This window comes from Elephantulus edwardii, unplaced genomic scaffold (genome assembly GCF_000299155.1).
Source record: "Elephantulus edwardii isolate Elephantulus edwardi_28Jun2011 unplaced genomic scaffold, EleEdw1.0 scaffold00276, whole genome shotgun sequence".
In the NCBI taxonomy this organism is placed as follows: Eukaryota; Metazoa; Chordata; class Mammalia; order Macroscelidea; family Macroscelididae; genus Elephantulus; species Elephantulus edwardii.
In genome coordinates this window covers 3,036,159-3,056,978 of record NW_006400026.1, presented here as the reverse complement: position 1 = coordinate 3,056,978, position 20,820 = coordinate 3,036,159, and the positions used below count along the sequence as shown (strand labels likewise).

At 37.6% G+C, this 20,820-nt stretch overlaps 1 protein-coding gene across 1 annotated transcript in view; it reads right to left on the bottom strand.

Moving 5' to 3' along the window:
- Nucleotides 1-146: 146 nt before the first annotated feature.
- Nucleotides 147-20,820, bottom strand: part of PSMA2 (proteasome (prosome, macropain) subunit, alpha type, 2) — a 25,654-nt gene continuing 4,980 nt past the window's right edge. Inside the window, exons 2-8 of the mRNA XM_006900197.1 lie at nucleotides 17,946-18,022; nucleotides 16,544-16,676; nucleotides 10,105-10,227; nucleotides 8,897-8,978; nucleotides 5,035-5,108; nucleotides 584-641; nucleotides 147-497 (exon numbers count right to left, since the gene is read on the bottom strand). Coding sequence (XP_006900259.1) covers nucleotides 381-497; nucleotides 584-641; nucleotides 5,035-5,108; nucleotides 8,897-8,978; nucleotides 10,105-10,227; nucleotides 16,544-16,676; nucleotides 17,946-18,022 — 664 coding nt within the window. The 3' untranslated portion in view covers nucleotides 147-380. The remainder of the gene's footprint in view (nucleotides 498-583; nucleotides 642-5,034; nucleotides 5,109-8,896; nucleotides 8,979-10,104; nucleotides 10,228-16,543; nucleotides 16,677-17,945; nucleotides 18,023-20,820) is intronic.

Sequence of the window (20,820 nt, the reverse complement as noted above, 5' to 3'; positions counted from 1 at the left end):
TAAAAGCTCCAAAGGCGGTGATGTTTACCAAAATCAGCATTCTGTATTTAATGAAACAGAGGCATTATCTGACAGCAAGATTGTAACAAAATAGATTTCAACCATACTTAGTGCAAGACTAGAGAGTAATTTCAAGGTGCATGGTTATGCAGTTTTCAGAAATCAATTGTGATAAAAGCAGGAAATATCTAAGTTAAAATTTAACTAACTCCTAAAAAAGCTGGAAGTTGGATTTAACTATTATGATTTGTTTCATATTAAAAACATCGGTCAATTCAACTATGTAGAAATAAGTATGCAAAAAGTCTGAAAAAAGAAAACATACTTATATTTAAGTAGATATATTATCTGAAATTCCAGATTATTCAGTCACTTCATTATTATGCTATGGCAGCCAAGTAATCTTTAACTTCTGTTGGAGTAAGTCTCCTAAATCCAGCTTCATTGCAGATTCCAACTTCTATGTTATCTTCTGTCATTTGTCCTTCAAAGCTTTCCTAAAGAGGTAGTAGGACAAAGGGTCAATTTTCCAAGCAGCTATTTATAAAATTGTTTGAAAACAATTGCTAGGTATTGAACTAACCTTTAGAGTTAAGATGGCTGTATGGATGGCATCTTCAAGTTCAAGATCTTCATTATATCTAAAGAAATTTTTTTAAAGTGTGAAATTTTAGTGATGGCAAGATTTGTATTCTTTATCACTACTTTAAAAGTCTACTTTCACAATGAAAGAATCTTTTCTTTTACTTTTCCATAATTTTTTGACTCATGTACTTATAACTTGTTAGTTAAATTTGTGTCTTCTAGGTTGCAACCCCCCCATGATACATCTTCAGGGATATGAACATGTACGGCTAAGCACAATTAATAACAGTGCATCTAAATTCCAAAATCAATCTCCATAATAGTCTATGTGTTTCCCACTGCCAAAGGGGCCCTTTAGAGTAGTGAGAGAAGATCTTCACCCTGAAACCCACAGCAGCCCTTTTCAGCAGGAAGTAGCTAAGAGAATACACCATCCCCTTTTCCTTATGAATCAGGGTGAAGTCTCTCTCAGGGAGGAGTGATAGGGAATGGCAAAGGACACACCGACAAAGGAGATTAATCAGAACTGACTTTGACAAGCACTGTGGCAATTGGACAATTAAAACAGACATTCGGATGGCGGGGAAGAAGAACAAACTGGGGAGGAGGGTAGAGAGAATGGTGCAGCAATGAAGAAATGAAAACCCAAAATTCCTGTAAATGTTCATTAAAACTAATAAAATTTAATAAAATAAATTTTAAAAAAGAACAGAAAAAAAAAGCCTACTTTCTTCTCTCTTTCATGTTGTTGAGTCAGAAGTGACTTACAGCTGAACCCTAAGGATGTTTTCACACTGCAAATAATGCAAGAAAAGACTGATGATCTTTCTCCTGAGGAACAACTAGTGGATTTGAACCACCTGCCTGTGCAAGTATGCACTCACTAGGCCATCAGAACTTCCCTGCTAGCAGTAACAAGAGCAGCTCTAGTGGTCAAAACAACCCAAAGGCAGAAGGTTCAAATTCACTAGCTGCTCAAAGGGAGAAAAGAAGGCAAACTTTCTCCATGTGATTTACAGTCTCTACAAACCTCCTAGAGGGTCACAAATGAGTCAGTTTCAACTCAAGGGCAATGAGCTCAGCAAAAGAATAAAAGATTTTTAATAACACTCTTAAAAATGCTAAGTAACATATTAAATCCTCTCAGTTATCCAGTTGTTCATGTTACCAGTTGGAAATGAACCACAGCTGACTCTCTAGCCGGTTTTCAGAGGCAGTAAATCACATGGGAGAAGACTGCACATCCTATTCTCATTGAGCAGCTAGTGAATTTGAACCACATACCTTTGCCTTAGGAGTACAATTACTTACCATTAAGCCACCAGAGTTCCCTTACCTCACTGAGATTAAAAAAAAACCCCTTCAGGTCTTTACACAGAGCCAGTGGTGGGTGACTCAGTGCAATCTTTTGTTGTTATGTGCCTTAATGTCAGAACCGACTAATAGATGACCCTCCAGAAAGTTTTTAGAAGCAGTAAACTGCACGGGAGGAGACTGCCCATTGTTTTCGTGTGAAGGAGCTCGTGGATTTGAACTATGTACCTTTGGGATTGCAATACAGTTTTTTAGCACTATCTGTCTCAAGGTAAGAAACTATTTGGTGTATAATAAAAAATATAACCTAAAAAAAAAAACCAAAAACCAAAAACCAAACCCTATTGCTTAAGAAAAAAAAAAAAAACCCAACCCTATTGCTCAAGAAAAAAATAATATATAACCTCAAAACGTTTATTTTCATTTTAGGATATATCTTTAACAAAAATAAAACACACACAAAAAAACCCAACACACCAAAAGAGAGTCAAGAAATCTGGTTTTGGGTAAAATTTCTTTAGCAAAACTTTTTAACCAGAAAAGAAAACATGCTAAGATTCTAAAATTCTTTTTCTATTTTACACCTGGCCCCAAATTTTTAATGTCAACAAGTTTAATTTACTGGTTAATGTCACAGTATTTCCATATTCAAAAATTCAGGCATTTTCTGGTATACTTTTACTAATGCTAAATCTAGGAAACTGCTAGTGAGAAGTCTGCCACACTAGGATATTAACAGCAGATCTCTGTAATCCTCCTACTCTTACCAAGCATATATATTATGAATTTAGTCTACCATCAATGCAAGTGCTAGAATTTCATTTAAATTTCTCATTAAAAGTATTTATATCAATGACTTCAAACTCAATGTTTATATTTTTTTGAGACAGTAGGTATGTGTGGTCCATTGAGCTAATTGTTAAAAATGGCTTTATAAGCCCATGTGCTGACTTCTACCACATGGCTGGGTGGGCCTATGCTAATGACGTGAATAGTACCTTTTCTGTGGGAACATCCAAGTAAGGTGTATAAACCACTAATGAGGGGATTTGTTAGTCTTGCTATCCCACTAGGAATTGGGCCTATTTAGAGACAGAAATAGGTAATCATCAGTAAGAAAGAATCAAAGTTCAGTGAGCATCTATTTGCACCAGAAACTTCTGTACAACTCAGATCAGGACACAGATGAGAAAACCAAAGCAAAGAACTAAAGACTGACATGAGACAGTTGTTCTGAGACTGCCAACCCACAAAGTTGCTAGAGAACATGATAAAGACATCATAATTGGCAGGACTAAGAGAGCTTTCTAACACTGACCTAAAGCTGAGAGGCTGGAGGTGAAAGAGTCTACAGTAAGAGTACACCTGAAGCAAACATCAAATGCTGGCAAAGTTGCAGAGAAACTGGAACCTTTATTCACTGCTCAAATATTGCACCCACTATGGAAGGCAGTATGGCACTTTCTCAAAAAGTTGCAAATAGAAATACCAATTGACCCAGCAATTCTCTACTGGGAATATACCCTAAAGAAACCATAACTGCCACCCAGGCAGATATATGCATGCCCTTGTTTACTGCAGCTTTGTTCACAATAGCAAAGAGCTGGAAACAACCTAAGTGCCCATCAGCAAACGAATGGATAGAGCAGCTCTGGTATATTCACACAATGGAATACTATGCTACATTGAAAAACAAGTAACTCATGCAATATTATTCAAAATGGGTGACCCTGGAGTACATTATGCTGAGTGAAATATCTTGGTCACAGAAGAACAGATACTGCACAGTGCCACTATTGTAGAACGGGACTAACATCAGGGCTGGGGTGAGACTGAGAAAAACTGGATAAATTATGTATACTGCACTGAAACAGATGAGGAAGAGAACAGTTTAAAAGCGATATATGATTGGGTATTATGGTTATAAGAAGAATCCAGAATGAAGGCTGCATAGTGGAGTATACTCAGGGGTGTGTGTGTGTGTGTCTGTGTGTGTGTGTGGAGGGATTGTATACAAATGAAAGAATTTTCTTTTACTTTTCAAAGAGAAGAGTGAACTGGGGGGGAGGGGTGGACAGGGAGAAAAATGCAACAATGAATGAATGGAAATCTAAAATCTCTGTAGATGTTCATTAAAACTAATTTTTTTTTTTAAAAAAGAGTACACTTGAGAGGTCGTCTTGACTAAATAACTGTACCCTGTTACTAACTTGAGTTGTAACTTTCCCAAACAAATCCCATAAATATAAGAAGAGTTCTGTGTGACCACTATGATGGCGAGTGGACCTAGTAAGTAGAAGGAAAAGAGGCCCAGGAGTGATAGTTGTGTAGGAGCATGTCTGATCTCATAGAAATTGGTTTTGTTTTGGAATTGTTGTTGTTGTTGTTATGTGCCGTCGAGTCGTTTGCGACTCATAGCGACCCTATGTACAACAGCCCTAAACCCTGCTCTATCCCAATTACCCCAGTTACTGAATCAATCCACCTCACAGAGGGCCTCCCCCTCCTGCGCTGTCCCTCTACCCTACCAAGCATGATGTCCCTCTCCAAGGACCTGTCTCTCCTTACAACATGTCCAAAGTATGTCAGGCGAAGCCCCAGAATCCTTGCCTCCAGGAGTAGCCTGGTTTAACCCTCTCCAGGATAGATCTGTTTGTTTTCTTGGCAGTCCATGGAACATTCAATACTCTTCTCCAGCAGCACAGCTCAAAGGCGTCAATTTTCCTTCTATCCTCCCTAGTCATTGTCCCACTCTCTGATACATAACAAGTGATTGCAAAGACCATGGCCTGTATCAGGCGCACCTTAGTCTACAGAGAGACACCTTGGCCAGCCTCACAACTACTCTTTTTACAATAAAAAAAATAACAATTAAAAGAGGAGGGGGAGTGAGGAAACAACTACAAGGTTGGTCAAAGGAAAATCCTTCAAAAAAATTTAAATTAATTCAATAATATAATTTTAATATACTGAAAGCAAAGACAAGGGAGAAAGAATTCTGTTGTTTACTTTAAATGTGGTTAGTTTCAAACACAAAAAGAAAAAATTTGTTGCAACTTATGACATTAATGAATTTAGGGTTAGTAAAAAATCATAAATGCAGCTTATTAATTCATTTAATGATAGTGAGTTTACCTTTTCTCCAGGAAAGTTTTTCCATTCACATAGTTCTTTCCCATTGCTGTCGCTTTCCAGGCAAAATAAGCTCCCTAATCAGAACAAAAAGAGTATTTTAAAACATTATTTTCATTATACAAAATGGGTGACCCTGGAGGACATTATGCTGAGTGAAATATCTCAGTCACAAAAGGACAAATACTGCATAGGGCCACTGTAAAATGGGACCGACATCAGGGTTGGGGGGGAGACTGAGAAAGACAGGATAAATTATGTATACTGCATTTAAACAGATGAAGGAGAGAACTGTTTATATATAATTAGGTATTATCATGACAGGAGTCCAGAATGAAGGCTTCATAGTGGAGTGGACTTATGGGGAGGGATTGTATAATAATAAAGAATTTTTCTTTTACTTTTCAAAGAGAAGAGCAAACGAGGGGGAGGCTGGGCAGGGAAAAAAGTGCAACAATGAATGAATGGAAATCCAAAGTCTCTGTAAACTTGCATTAAAAGTAATAACAATAATAAAGAAAGAAAAAACAAAAAAAAATTTTCTGTTACTTGTATCTACTGAAGTGCATGAAATTTTATATGCAATTTATGTCCATGAATTATTAAAACTATGTACTATTTATGAACATAAACTTCAAAAAAAGTTAAAGGAAACTGAGGTCAATGTAAAACAATTAAGAGTAATACTTTAGCCTAATAGACAGAATGGACCTCAAAATTGGTTGAGAATGGTGAGCTAGTCATCCTCATCCTAAACAAAAGAAAAAGATAGCTTATAGCAAATACTCAATACATTTTTATACATAAAAAATTTTTATTTTATATTGGTTTGCTTACAAAGTTCATATACATTGTGTTTATACCATCCATCATTCATATTGTGTTTCATACAATCATTCCCATTCGTTATATGCTATGAAATTAATCAACATAGAACTATGCCCACCATTGCCCCGTCTTTCCAGATTCCCACAAGATCTCTCCCATTTCCTTTACCCACCCCCCTTCCTCCACCCATCAGATTGTGAGATACCCAACCCCCACCCCTCTGCTCCTACTCTCCTGCCCTTGGATCCTTATACACATTTTACTAGTTATCCATTTCTACAATAATGGTCTTCTTCAGAATTTGTCCTTATGAGACTGAATTAGTTCATTTAACATACTGCTTTCCAGTGAAGCTTTTGGTATTATATAACTCAATGTTAAAATGAAAGTAGTAGCAATACAGCATATATAAGATGGCTCATCTGTTAAAAAATAGGCACAAATAAATACTACAAGAAGCATAACTAGTATAATGCAAAATAGTACTTTTTTTCAGATACAACAGTGGGAAAAAAGTAATGGTGGTGTAAAACCTGAAGAGTAGTTACAGTTACTGCTACAATGAACAGAGTTTACCATGTTGTTGCTATAATGTGTTGTGAGTTGACTACAACTTGTAGCAACCCTATGAACAAACCTTGTTCTATATATCCTGAGCCAGCCAACCTCACTGTCTCTGACACATCTGACACCAATGCCAGTCACTGTTGTCAATCCATCTCATCCAGGGTCTTCTCCTCTGCTGTCTACCTACCTTTCTAAGCATGTTATCTTTCTCTAAGGACTGACTTCTCCTTACAACAAGCCAAAAGTATATGAGATAGAGCTTAAAAATCCTTGCCTCCAAGGAGCTACCTGATTTCAACTTTATTAGGGCAGACCTATTTCTCTGTCACTAGTTTATGGTATGTTCAAAGGTATCAATTCTTTTTCTGTCATCATTATTCACCATCTAGCTCAGATGCATAACAAGCAACTGAGAAGATGATAGCCTAGAGCTGTTGCATCAGTCTCTAGACTATGCTCATTGTTTCTCAGCACTTTGGAAAGGTCCGAAACATCAGATTTTCCCAATGCTAGTGCCACAGGTGCTGACTGTGGATTTAAGCAAACAAAACCATTAACGATCTCAATCTTTTCTCCATTTATCACAATGTTGCCTATTAGCGCCTAGTGAGGATGTTTTCTTGATGTTGAGATGTAATCCATATTGAAGGCTACAATTCTTGATCTTCTTTAGAAAATGACTCGTCTTTCTCAATTTCTGCGAGCAAGGTTGTGTCGTCTGCATAGAGCACGTTGTTGATGAGTCTTCCTTTAATCTTGATGCCACATTCTACTTATAAAGTCCAGAGCCTCTTGAGTGATCGTTCAACATACAAACTGAAAAGCATATAGAAAAAGGATATTCCCGACATACTCCTTTCTGAATTTTGAACCATGCAGTGTTATATAATCTCTTTTAGCCAAGATCCATATGTTCCTAGTGTCACAACCTTGTCTAAACCTAGCTTGTATTTCTGGAAGTCCTCTGTTAATGTACTGATCTGTTTTTATAAAATCTTCAGTAAGAGTTTGCTTGCATGTGATATTGTTTGGTAATTTTGACATTCTGTTGGACCATCTTTTTTAGGCATAAGAATAAAATGTTTCTTTCAATCAGTTGGCCAGGCACCTGTGCTCCAGATTTTGTGGCACAACCTGGTAAGCACATCCAGAGATGATTCTGTTTTTTTTAAATATGTCAATTAGTTTTCCATCAGTACCTGGGGTCTTATTTTTTTCCCAATTCCTTCAGAAGAACTTGAATTTCTTCCTTTACTACCATTGGTTCTTGATCATATGCTACTTCTTGAAATGGTTCTGTCAGCCAACTCTTTTTGGTATAGTGACTCCATGTATTCCTTCCTTCCTTCTTTTGATGCCTCCTGGATCATTCAAGATTTTACCCATGGAATCTTTAAGTATTGCAACTCGTGGGTTGGATTTGTTCTTCAGCTTGAGAAATACTGAGCATATTTGTCCCTTTTGATATTTTTACTCCAGCTCTTTGTACATTTTGTTGTAATGCTATATTCTTTACAAGCTACCCTTTGAAATCTTCCATGCAACTCTAACTTCTTTGCTCCCCGTTTTACCATAAAATTTCATAAGATCAAAGACAGAATAAGAGATACCATCCACAATACGTAACTTTCCTGACTTAAATAACAATCAACAACAACAAAAAAAAATAAGTCTTTTACCCTTTTTAGATTATATATAATCATGGTGGCATAAAAGGTTAAATGTTGGGATGTTGACCAAGTTGGAACCCAACAGCGACACTAAGGGACAAAAATGAGGAAGTGTGCATGTTGAGATTTAAAGTCTCAGAACCTTAAAGGTATAGTCCTACAGGATGCCTGTGAATCAGAATCTAATAAATGACTATGGATTTCTGACTAACATTTCATCATAAAGTTTAAATTGTAGTGAAATTGATAATTACATAATGATTCACCAACATTTTAATCTGATGTATCATAAAGAATCAACTCCTAATTTTATTTAAGAGTCTCTTCATTGCATATAGAACACATAAAGAATATTATGATTCCTCTATGAATGCCCTTTAACTCTGGATACCAATCTTCTGCCCTCTAGCAGACAACTTCCTCAAGATACTGGTTATATGATTGATAATTTTGCAAAACACAATTCAGTTTTATATAACGCTTTTGTCCGAAGAGTCCCACTTTCAAATTAGGCTCAACATACACAGATCTTTACTTGCAGTACTCTGCAAAGTAAAAAAATTTTATCAATGTAAAGTCGTTTGGTAGTAATTATTTCAATAATTACATAAGTACATAAAGTTACTATACAGGGCAGCAAAGCAGAACGATTCTTCGTGGCACAAGTAATGCTGCTAGCTTCTTTATCTGATAAAATGAAAGATCATATAATAAAAGAAATATAGCTAAATTTTAAATTATGCCCATTTTTATTAAACAAAGAACATGTTAAAAAAACTCCTCAAACACATGATACTTACAGAAGGATCTGACTGAAATAAGTAAGGTCGTCCTTCATTCCAACCACAAATAAGTAGAGAAACTCCAAATGGACGCACACCACTAAGTAAAAGAAAATGAAAATTATTTAGGCTCTTCATTGTATTAAAGTCATCACAAAGTAAGAATTCATCAATGTTGTTGTTGTTAAGTACCATCGAATCAGAAATGACCCATAGTAGCTGACCCTGCAGTGGGTTTCAGAGGCAGTAAATCACTTGGGAGGAGACTATCCAACCTCTCATGGAACAACTGGAGGATGTGAACCAAGAGTCTTTGGATTAGCAGCACATCTCCTTACCCCTACGGCAAATTCAATCAGACTTTCTTTTTTTCTTCTTTTATGAGGGTGAATTGTAATAATAGATTAGAAAGTTACATCCTCAAAGTGAAGGACCTTCCTCCTTGAAAGAAAAAAGGTCTTCCTTTTTTAATTACTTTTCTTATAGAGACAAAAATTGGAATGATTTTTCTGAATTACTTCATTCTTTAAAGTATTGAACAAGAGCTAATTAATTTCAGATGATATGGGTTGATTCTTTAAAAAAAATCAGGGTTAATAAGTATAGTGTAGCATTTTATGTCCTAACAAAATGACAACTTTTAACCAATGTGGCTTTTCCATCAGGTACTTTTTTTAAAAAAGTATCAACAACCATCTTTAAGCAAACAAATCCACGTCCACAGCCAACCTTAAGAATGTTGGAATTAAAATGAATTATGATTGTCAAAGTGGTGGTGGTTGTTGTTGAGTCGCAGACAACTCAAAGCAACCCTATGAAAGAAAGACCTGAACACTTGTATAACTTTCATAATTTCTCCACGTTCAGAGCTTCTGAAGGCAAGCTATTTTGGATGTGGATGCCACTACAAAGTACTACTGCTTATAATCATTTCTGATTGGTAAGTTTTTTATTCACTTTCAAAAGAAGTTCCTTTTTTTCATTAGCTACTTTGTTGCTGTTAAATGACAGGCAGAAATATTTTCAGTTTAAGGAAAATATACTGGATCCAGCTAAGATCTCAAACATTCATTAGAGTTAACTTCCTTATTTGTTACTTAAGTATGGATGTAGAAAAACCCTTCTATTTATAACATCTATTATAAATTTTTTTCTAATTTATATTTCCATTTCTTTTCAATCTTTTTAAATTCCTAATTTACAAAGCATGCCAAGTAAAAACTTACCCTGACTGGGTGTATTCCTGCATCACAGAAGCTACCCTCTGAACAAGCTGTGCTGTGGGAATGGGCTCTTGGTAAACAAGATAATACTGCTGAGCTAGCTTCCGAGCTCTGTGTACAAGTACTCTAAAAAGAAGAAAACAAGATTCAATTAAGACCTTATACTACCTGAAAAATTAATTTTCTTTCTTTAGTCATGATTCTACCTATAGCATAAATTTCACACATAACGTGTTAACAATAGCTATCAGCTCAAAGTCACTTTTGCTCTCAAACCGTAGTTGATTTAGATGAGACTATTACAGTACAGGAGCTAAACCAGAGGAGAACAGTAAAAACAAAGTAATTAGGGGACTGCAGTGAATTACTTTAATATGGCCTGCCTAGCTATAGTCTTCAATTTTGTAATTTACTGTAAATCTCAGCCTCTATATAAGTAGTTATCCAAGTTTTACGGTATGAAATTATCCTTCTAATAACTCTCTATAACTTCTTCAAAGCTGTCTTCTTTATTCTCAAGGGTTACTGTAGGTGCTGTCACTTATGACTCAGAGCGACCCTATGAACAAAAGATCTGAATTCCATCCTATATCCTGTGCCATCTTCATACTTTCTGAGTCCATTAAGGCAGTCCCATGTCAATCTACTTGGGTGAGGGTCTTCCTCTCCTTCACCAACCCTCCACCCTTGCAAGCATCATGCCCTCTCCAAGGAATAGCCCCCTTGTAGTAATATGCCCAAAGTATGATGTGAGGCAAAGCCTCATCATCCTTACCTCCAAAGAGCACTCTTGCTGCACCCTCTCCAAGGCATATTTGTTTGATCTTTTGGCAGTCCATAGGATGTTCAGTGCTATTCTCCAATACCGTAACTGAAAGGCATCAATTCTTTGGACATCCTATTCATTGTCCAGCTCTCAGATGAATAGCAAGTGATCAGAAAGACAATGGCCTGAATCAGATGCCCCTTAGTCTTCAAATTGACATCATTATTCCTCAATAATTTGGAGAGGTACCTAACTGAAGATGTTCCCACTGCGTCTCCTGATTTCCTGACTGCTGGTATCAAATGTGAACCCAACTAACATGACACTGCTGACAGTTTCAGTGTTTTCTACACCCATCATGATACTGACTATCAGTCCAGTGGTAAGAATCTTTGTTTTCTTGACACTGATATGCAGTCCATATTGAAGACTGCATTTGTTGCTCTTCTGCAATAGGTCGTCTTCACTTTTAGCAAGCAAGGGTCTTTCATCTGCATAACACAGGTTATTGACGAAGTCTCCCTTCAATCCTGATGCCACATTCCTCTTCCGAGTCCAGCTTCTTGAATAATCTGCTTACCAACCAGCTCAGCTTTTTTCATCTCACCCTAGGTCATGCACACACTCTCACTCAAACACTCTTAATCTTTCCACAGGCTGCCTTAATCTATAGGCTTGCAATTCAAGAAGTAGCCCTTAGAGATTAAGCAATATCAAGAAAGTGTTCCATAACCCTAAAAAACAAAACTCTCAAAAGATAAAAAAGGTTTACCTTTATCTGCTATCTGCTCAGGCATTACTGATGTAAAATATGTCTTGGCCCTCTAAGCTTGTTTTATCAGTGCTATCACATCACTAGATGCCTCCTCTGCATATGGTGATAATAAAATTCACTGAAGTGAAGCCTGACCACATTCTATTAACTGTCTTGCCTTTTCTAGCTCATGTGAATTTTTGCCTTTGTATCTCTTGATCCATAAAAATTAATAGTATTTTTTTACTTTTACTTGTTAAATGATAATCACAGAAGCTATCATTGCTTTCAATTTGATGATACCCAAATGTAACAATACATCATCAATATCTAGTTTTGATTATTCTAAATTTTAAGTTGGATAATTCTTTTTTCCTATTTTAAAAAATGTTAAGTTTGCATAGTCATTCATGTACTTTGTGTTTTATATAACCGATTACTATTTACCAATACTTTTTTTTTGTATTTTTTTACTTAATAATTTAATGAACATTTACATACCAATACCTTTTTAAAGTCTACTTTGGTGGTTTCGTTTTTATGAGCCATCAAGTTGCTTGCAACTTACAGCGACCCTATGTTCTAGAGCCCTAAAAGCTGTGCTATCCTGCGCCAACCTCGCCTTCCCAAATACACTCATTCTCACCACTCCACTCACAGAATCGATCCATCTAATAGAGGAACTACCTCTCCTGCGCCATCCCTCCTCTCTCCTAAACATGATGTTCCTCTCCAAGGACCAGTCCCTCCTTGCAACATACCCATAGTATGTCAGACCAAGCTTCAGAATCCTTGACTCGAAGGAGCATTCCGGCTTCACCTTTTCCACAACAAACTTGTTTGTACTCCTAGCAGTCCATGGTTTATTCAACACTCTTCTCCAGCACCACAGCTCAAAGGCATCAGTTCTCTTTCTATCAGCCCTATTCACTGTCCAACTCTAGGATGCACAACATGGAACTGAGAAGACTACAGCCTGGATCAGGCGAGCCTTAGTCTCCAGCCTGACATCGTTGCTCTTCAGTACTCTTGAGAGGTCCCTGACAGCTGACTTTCCCAATGCAATTCATCTCCTGATTTCCTGGCTGCTGTTAACAAGAGTGTTGAATGTGGAACCAAGTAAACTAAAACTGTTAACTATCCCAATCTCTTCACCACCCATACTGATGCTGCCAATTGGGGTTTAGTGAGTAGGAATTGTGCTAACCTAGAGGCAGCTGGATCACTTTTTTCCCCCCTACTAGTTTATTTTAAAAAATTCAAATACAAATTTGAACAAATTCTTTCAATTTCCCTCACCCCCCATCAAATTTTATAACCCAATGATTAATCCCCACTTCTCCCTGTACATCCACATCCCTCTGCATCCAGCCTCTCTCACCCCTCCTGGATCCTTATACTCTATAATAACAGTATTATATATTTATCCTTATGGGACTGAGTTAGTTCACTCAGCATAATGCTCTCCAGTCCCTCCCAAATTAGGTAATAATTTACAAAATTTTGCTCCTGTGTGAATGTACCACAACTTCCCAATCCATTCGTTTGTGGCTGGACATTTGGGCTGTTTTCCATGCTTCTGCAATGGTGAATAATGCTGCTATGAACATAGGTGTACAAATCTGTTTGTGCCTCAGCTTTCATATTCTCAGGGTATATTCCAAATAGTGGAATAGCTGGGTCATATGGACTTTCCATGTTCAGCTTTTTTTTTGTTTACATTTATTATTATTCATTTTAATGAACATTTACAGAGACTTTAGATTTCCATTCATTCACTGATGCACTTTTCTCCCTGCCAACCCCTCCCCCTGTTCAGCTTTTTGAGGAAAAGCCAAAATGCCTTCCAGAACGGTTGCACCATTTTACAATCCCACCAATAATGTAAAAGAGTTCCCCTCTTGCCACATCCTCTCCAACTTGCTGCCCTATTAAACTTTGCCACTCTTACTAGAGTGAGATGGTACCTCATTGTGGTTTTGATTTGCACCTCTCCTACTGCCAGTGATTTGGAGCATTTTTTCATTTGTCTGTTTGCCTTTCAAATATCTTACTCTGTAAAAATTCTTTACATGTCTTTTGCCCATTTTGTAATAGGGTTATCAGTCTTTTTCTTGTGGAGACCCAGGAACATTCTGTAAACTTTTGTTGTAAGACTCTTGTCTAAGATGAAATTACCAAATGTTTGTTCTCAGTCTGTAGGTTTTTTCTTTTCAAGTTTTTGATGTGAACAGAGATTTAATCATTCCCATCTGTCAATCTTTAGCTTGTGCATTACTAGTTGTATTTGGCAGTCTCTTTTTACCTTGGATTAAGTTTCTAAGCTTGAACCCAGTTTGTCTCTTAAGAACACTATGGTTTGGGGCTTTACTCCCACGTCTCTGATCCACCTTGAACTGATTTTTGTGTATGGTGTGAGATGTGGATCCTGTTTCAGCTTTCTGCAAGTGGAAGTCCAGTTTTGCCAGCACCATTTGTTGAAGAGGTTATCATTTCCCCATTTGATATCTTTGATTTCCTTGTTGAATTATCCGTTGACCATAGATAGCTGGGGCTATTTCTGGGTTCTCAATTCTGTTCCATTGGTCAATGTGCCTGTCACTGTACCAGTACCATGCTGTTTTGGTTACCACTACTGTATACTAGGGTTTGAGATAAGGGAGTGCTATGACACCAACCTCATTTTTGTTTCTCAGAAGTGTTTTGCGTATTTGGCGTCTCTTGTCTCTCCAAATAAATTTGATAATTTCCCTTTCAATCCTTGAAAACTGAATTTGGTACCTGGATTGGTATTACACTGAACATGTAGACTGCTTTTGGTAGGATTGTCATCTTCACCATATTGAGTCTTCCTATCCATGAACAGGGCACATTTTTCCATTTCTCTAGGTCTTTTATTGTGTCTTTCAGAAATGCTCTATAGTTTTCTTTGTATAGTTCTCTTGTTTCTCTAGTTACGACACATTCCCAAGTATCTCAATTTGTGGTTGGCTATTGTAAATGGTGCTGCTTTCTTTATTTCCATCTCTGAATTTTCTTTGTTACTGTAGAGGAATCATACTGATTTTTGGATATTGATATTGTATCCTGCCACTCTACTAAACTGGCCTAAAACCAAAAGCCAACATAATTCTCAATGGAGAAAGACCAAAAACATTTTCCTTGCAAACAGGGACCAGACAAGGATGTCCACAGTCACCACTTCTTTTCAATACTGTATTGAAAGTGCGATGGGAAAGTCTGCTGTTAGGGACCTCTACAAAGTACTGAAGAGCAATGGTGTCACTCTGGAGACTAAGGTGTGCCTGATACAGGTTATGGTCTTTGCAATCACTTTTTATGTGTCAGAAAGTTGGACAATGTCTAGGGTGGATAGAAGGAGAATTGCCTTTGAGCTGTAGTGCTGGAGAAGAGTACTGAGTGTACCATGGACTGCTAAGAAAACAGATTCATCCTGGAGAGGGTTAAACCGGGCTGCTCCCTGGAGGCAAGGATTCTGGGGCTTCATCTGACATACTCTGGACATGTTGTAAGGAGGGACCGGTCCTTGGAGAGGGACATCATGCTTGGGAGGGTAGAGGGACAGCGCAGGAGGGGAAGGCCCTCTATGAGGTGGATTGATTCAGTGACTGGGATAAATGGGATGAGTGTGCCAGAGGCAGTGCGACTGGCACAAGACAGAGCAAGGTTTAGGGTTGGTGTACATAGGGTAGCTATGAGTCCCAAGCGATTCAACGACACATAACAACAACAACATTGGAAGTGCTTGCTAGGGCAATACAACAAGAGAAGGAAATGAATCCAGGTTGGCAAAGAAATTGTTAAACTGTCACTATATGCAGATGATATTAAAAGTGTACACAGTTGATTCACTTTTTAAGAGCGCTTTGACCCCTCCTCCCTTTGAAACTAAGAGAGAAGGATTATGAAAGCATCTAGATCCTGAAAGACTCAGCAAACCTCACTGGGTTCTGAGAACTCTATCCGTTTAGAAACAACAGTAGCAACAGAGAGTTCACTCTCAGTAGTGACACTTCCTCTGTAGTATAGACAAGTAGGCAATCTACTCTCATTAAGGTTTACAACCTTGGAAACTCAATGGAAGGTTGCCAAGAGTCAGAATTAAGCCTATAGCAGAGGTTGGAGCATATATTACCTTCAAATGCATTGCTAACATTTATGTACCCTAAAATGCTGGTGGTTCAAATTCATAAGCTGTTCCATAACAAAAAGGGTGACAGACTGTTTTAGAAGCCCTGCAAACAGTTCTACCCAAACTGTGCTGCCAACACAAAGATACCTGGTTCAAATCCACCTCGGGCTCTGCAGCAAAGATGGGCCATCTCTTCCTGTGTGATTTACTGGCTATGAAAACTCACTGGAGTGTCAGCTATGGGTTGGTTCTGACTCAATGGTACACAACAAGTATGAGTTAACATAGGCTCAATAGTACAAGAGTTAAGTTTGACAGGAATCCCAAGGTCTCTTCTTTCTTAATGGCTAATTGGTTTCAAAAGCCAACCTTATGGTTAGGAGTCAAGTGCTAAACTATTGTGCCCACAAGACTCCTTGTAAACTTTAAGTAAAGCCCTAGAATGGCAAGGAGCAGATTATGATCAAGTAGGAAAGATAAGAGGATTAAGTATTGTACCTAATGACTCTTCTACAATTTAGTGGAATGGAGTTAGTAGTCTTAAAAACCTTTAATCAGTAACCTTCAGTGTTACTAAACCTTTGTCTGTAACTGAAAAACAAACTGAAAACAGGATGCTATTTCCAAAGAAAATACAAAAGAGTATTTGGAAAATATTTCTTTTTCTCCTCAAATTATAAGTTAGGTAAAAATTATTAGTAAAAAAAAAAAACAAAAAAAAAACCACCCCAAAAAACCCAAACAAACAAAAACAGATGTTACAAAGTACCTGTAATCTGGGCCCATGCCACTGTACACCAAACCAATATGCTTAGTGATTGGTTCCACTTTGTGTACACTTCGCTCATCATACAGAATGGATTTCTGTTTCTTTTCAGTTGCTAACACCACACCATTTGCAGCTTAAAAATAAGAAAAAAACAGACTTCTAAATGTTTACTCATTCAAAGGCTTTTCTTGGTTCACAGTGTCTAACAACACACTGTTCTTTCCTCCAGTTTACAAACTATTTCTGCTAGATAATTATATCACAATTACCTAAGGAATGGTAAATCAATTTTTCCTTCATTGGCATTATTATTATATTAAGCAATTTCTACAGCTTAAAATGTAACACAACTTTTATTTTTTAACATATTATATTTAAACTACTTAAAATACCTAAGAATCTATATAATTCAAAAAGTTCCACCTACTGGAAAAATTAACTTTAACAATTGGAAAAATGCATTCCTCTTCTTATAATAAACTAATGATGCAGATTTAAAAAAGACATTAAGTTATATGAAATTACACTGTATTTAGAATAAGTTTCGTAACTAGTCTTTCCTAAACTGTAACTAAGTTATTTCCAGCTTACAGTGATCCTTTAGAACAGAACAGATCTGCCTGTATGATTTCCAAGGCTGTTATTTTTATGGAAACAGCCTTTTTCCCAAAGAGTAGCTACTGTGTTTAAACTAGTAACTCTGCTCAACAACTGGATGCTTTAACTACAGAGTCCTCTCTAAACTGTGGCCACTGTGTACCCCTTAAACAACTCACAGCTGAACCTCTGGTATTAAGAGGCTGTAAACTGCAAGAGAGGAGACTGGCTATCTTTCCGCCCGAGAGCAGCTGGAAGTATTTGAACTGCATGCCTTTTAGATGGCAGCACAACTTCTTACAGGAAAGATAAAATTCTAAATTGAGAGTCCAACTGTAGTGATACAATCAGTGGAAAAGCAAAAGAATAATCACTTTCTGAATGGGAAACTTATTTGAGAGTTATCATAATTATGATAAAAAAAGTGTTGTATTAACTTTGAAAAATATTTTCGCCAGTATCTTACATATCTTATTTCCTTTAAACTTCAAAATACTATTTACTAATGAACGTAAAAATTATACTGCCACAACTTTGTATTTACAAATTAATTTTTAATTAAACCCAAAGAAAATTAGGGAACATGGTGGCTTAGTGGCAAGGAGCTGTGCTCCTAATCCAAAGGCTCAAAGCCATCAGCTTCTCAGGGGAGAAAGACGGGCAATCTCTTCTCATGGGCTTTACTGCTTCCAGAGTGTTAGAAATGGGTCAGTTTCAACTTGACAGTACTTAACAACAAGCAAACATCTACTATTGATGAAACATTTAATAAACTTTTATATGTAAATATCCAAAATCTAATTACCTTTAATTCCCACTGAAGGAGCGCCTCCAGCTACAGCAGCCAAAGCATATTCAATCTGGACAAGTTTTCCAGATGGGCTTTAATTAAAAAAAAAAAAGGTATTAGGTACATCTTTAAGAAAGTGCAGATATAGACATCAAATCCCATTAATTAAACATCAAGGGAATAACAACTGGGCTTTAAAACAAAGTTTACAAGGTATTTGAACATACTCATAATGAAGCACTCATTTTCTTTTCTTCTGAATGTTGTCTATCTTTTCACCACTTACCCACTTTTGGAAAGATGCTTATGTCTTTGTCCTCATCTACAAAGTGAATGGGGATACTAGTACTATGATTACCTATTTTAAAGTTTGTTAAGATTAAATAATTACGTGACTATAAAAACAACTAAGACAGTTCTTTGAAGAAAAAAATTTTTAGAATGAGATAGGCATGTCCTATCTCCTGTCTACTACTAAACAAATATCAAGGTACATGGTTTGTCTTCATAGTATAAAGGACACGCTGTTTGTCTCTAGGGTTTCCTGTCATCCCACTGAGCTCCAGAGATCATTCTTAGACTTCAAAAGCACAAAACAAGCTTATGGTTTGGCACTGAACACATTTTGCTCTAAGGCTGAATTCCGTCCTGGCTTGCTTTCCTACACAGACATGTCACATCCTCAGGAAAGATGCTCCTCAGACTAAGTTAAACGCCACACATCTATAACAACTTGTACTTTCTCTCTGGCTAAGATATTTATTTTTTACAATATTCCTCTTCCTCAACAAAGCATAAGCTCTATTCAGTAAGATTCCTGCAAGTAACCTAGTACCAGGAGTTCACAATTATAGTAGTAATTGATGTTAAGTCAAAATCTAATCATAGCTGAACCTCCAGTGGATTTTCAGAAACTGTAAACTGCAAAGGAGAAGACTGCCCATTTGTCTCCCATAATTGTTGGTAGTTTCGAACTGGGTACCTCTGGGTTGGCAGCTCAATCTTATCTACTAGGTCAACAAAGTTCCCTTGCAGTAATGTTGTAAAGTGCTGTTGAGTCACTCAAAACTCACAGCAACCCTTTATACAACTCTGAACTCTGTTCTATCCTGTGACAAGCCTATCATCTCTGACACTCACCCCCACCTCAGTCACTGAGTCAACTCATCTCATCCAGTGTCTTCCTCTCTTGTGCTGTCCCCTGCCCCCTTCCAAGCATGATGTTCCTCTCCAAGGATTGGTCCTTCATCGCAACACACCCAAAGTATGTCAGACAGAGCTTTAAAATCCTTGTCTCCAAGGAGCACCCTGGTTTCACCCACTCCAGGACAAACTTTTTTGTTCTCCTAGCAGTCCATTCAATGCTCTTCTCCAGCACTACAACTTAAAGGCATCGATTCTTCTAGCATCTTTAGTGATTATCCAGCTTTCTGATGCATAGCAAGTAACTGTGAATGTTTTGGCCTAGATCAAGAGCACTTTAGTGTCCAGGCTGACACTGTTTTTTAGTACTCTGGAGAGGTCCCTGGCAGCAGCCTTTTCCAATGCAATTATCTTTTGAGTTTCTGGCTGCTGGTACCAAGAGTGTTGTTGTTGTTATGTGCCGTCGAGTCATTTACTACTCAGCCGTAAACCCTGCTCTATCCTGTGCCAATCGCACTGCCTCTGACACACCCATTCCGATTACCCCAGTCACTGAATCAATCCATCTCACAGAGGGTCTTCCCCTCTTGCGCCGTCCCTCCACCCTCCTAAGCATGACGTCCCTCTCCAAGGACCTGTCCCTCCCTACAACATGCCCAAAGTATGTCAGACGAAGCTCCACAATCCTTGCCTCCAAGGAGTTGCTTGGTTTAACCCTCTTCAGGATTAATCTGTTTTCTTGGCAGTCCATGGTACATTCAATACTCTTCTCCAGCACCACAGCTCAAAGGCATCAAGTCTCCTTCTGTCCTCCCTAGTCATTGTCCAACTCTCTGATGCATAACAAGTGATTGCAAAGACCATGGCCTGTGTGGAGCCAAGCAAACTGTTCACAATCTCAGTCTCTTCAACATTTAGCATGATGCTGCCAACTGGCCAAGTGATGAGAATCTTTGTCTTCTCTATGTTGAGCTTCAATCCATATTGAAGGCTGCAGTCCTTGAGCGTCTGCAGCAAGGTTGTATCATCTGCATAACATACAGTTTGTTGATGAATCTTTCTCCAACCCTGATGCTACATTCCTCCCCATAGAGCCCAGCCTCCCAGATTATTTGTTCTGCACATAGATTGAAAATAGTATAGGATGCACCCTGACTTTCTCGTTTCCAAATTTTGAACCATACAGTGTCTCACTGCTCTGTTCTGACGAATGCTTCCTGGTCCAAGTACAGGTTTCACATAAGCACAATAAAGTGTTCTGGGATGCCCATTCTTCTCAGTCACAGTTTTTTGTGCTCCACAGTCAAATGCTTTTGCATAGTTAATGAAACACATATAGGCATACCTTTGGTATTCTCTGCTGCTAGTGAAGACTCATCTAACATAAGTTATAATATCCTTAGTACTTAGCCTCTTCTAAACCCAGCCTGTACATCTGGCAGTTCACTGCTGATGTGCTATTCTAATTGTTTTTGAATAATTTTCAGCATTATCCAAATATTATTATAATATCAATGTCTAGTGGTAATATGGACACCTTTTACACTATTAAATCCATAAAGATTAGCACTGCTAAGCCAAAGGCCACGCCTTTCTGAGGATTTGAATCCACCAGCAGTTCCAAGAAAGAATGACGGGTAATATTCTCCCGAGCAATCTGTAGCCTCAGAAACATAATGCAGGGTAAACTATAAGTTGGTGCCAAAATTACAGATTTTTTAAAAATTTTATTTTATTACTTTTAATT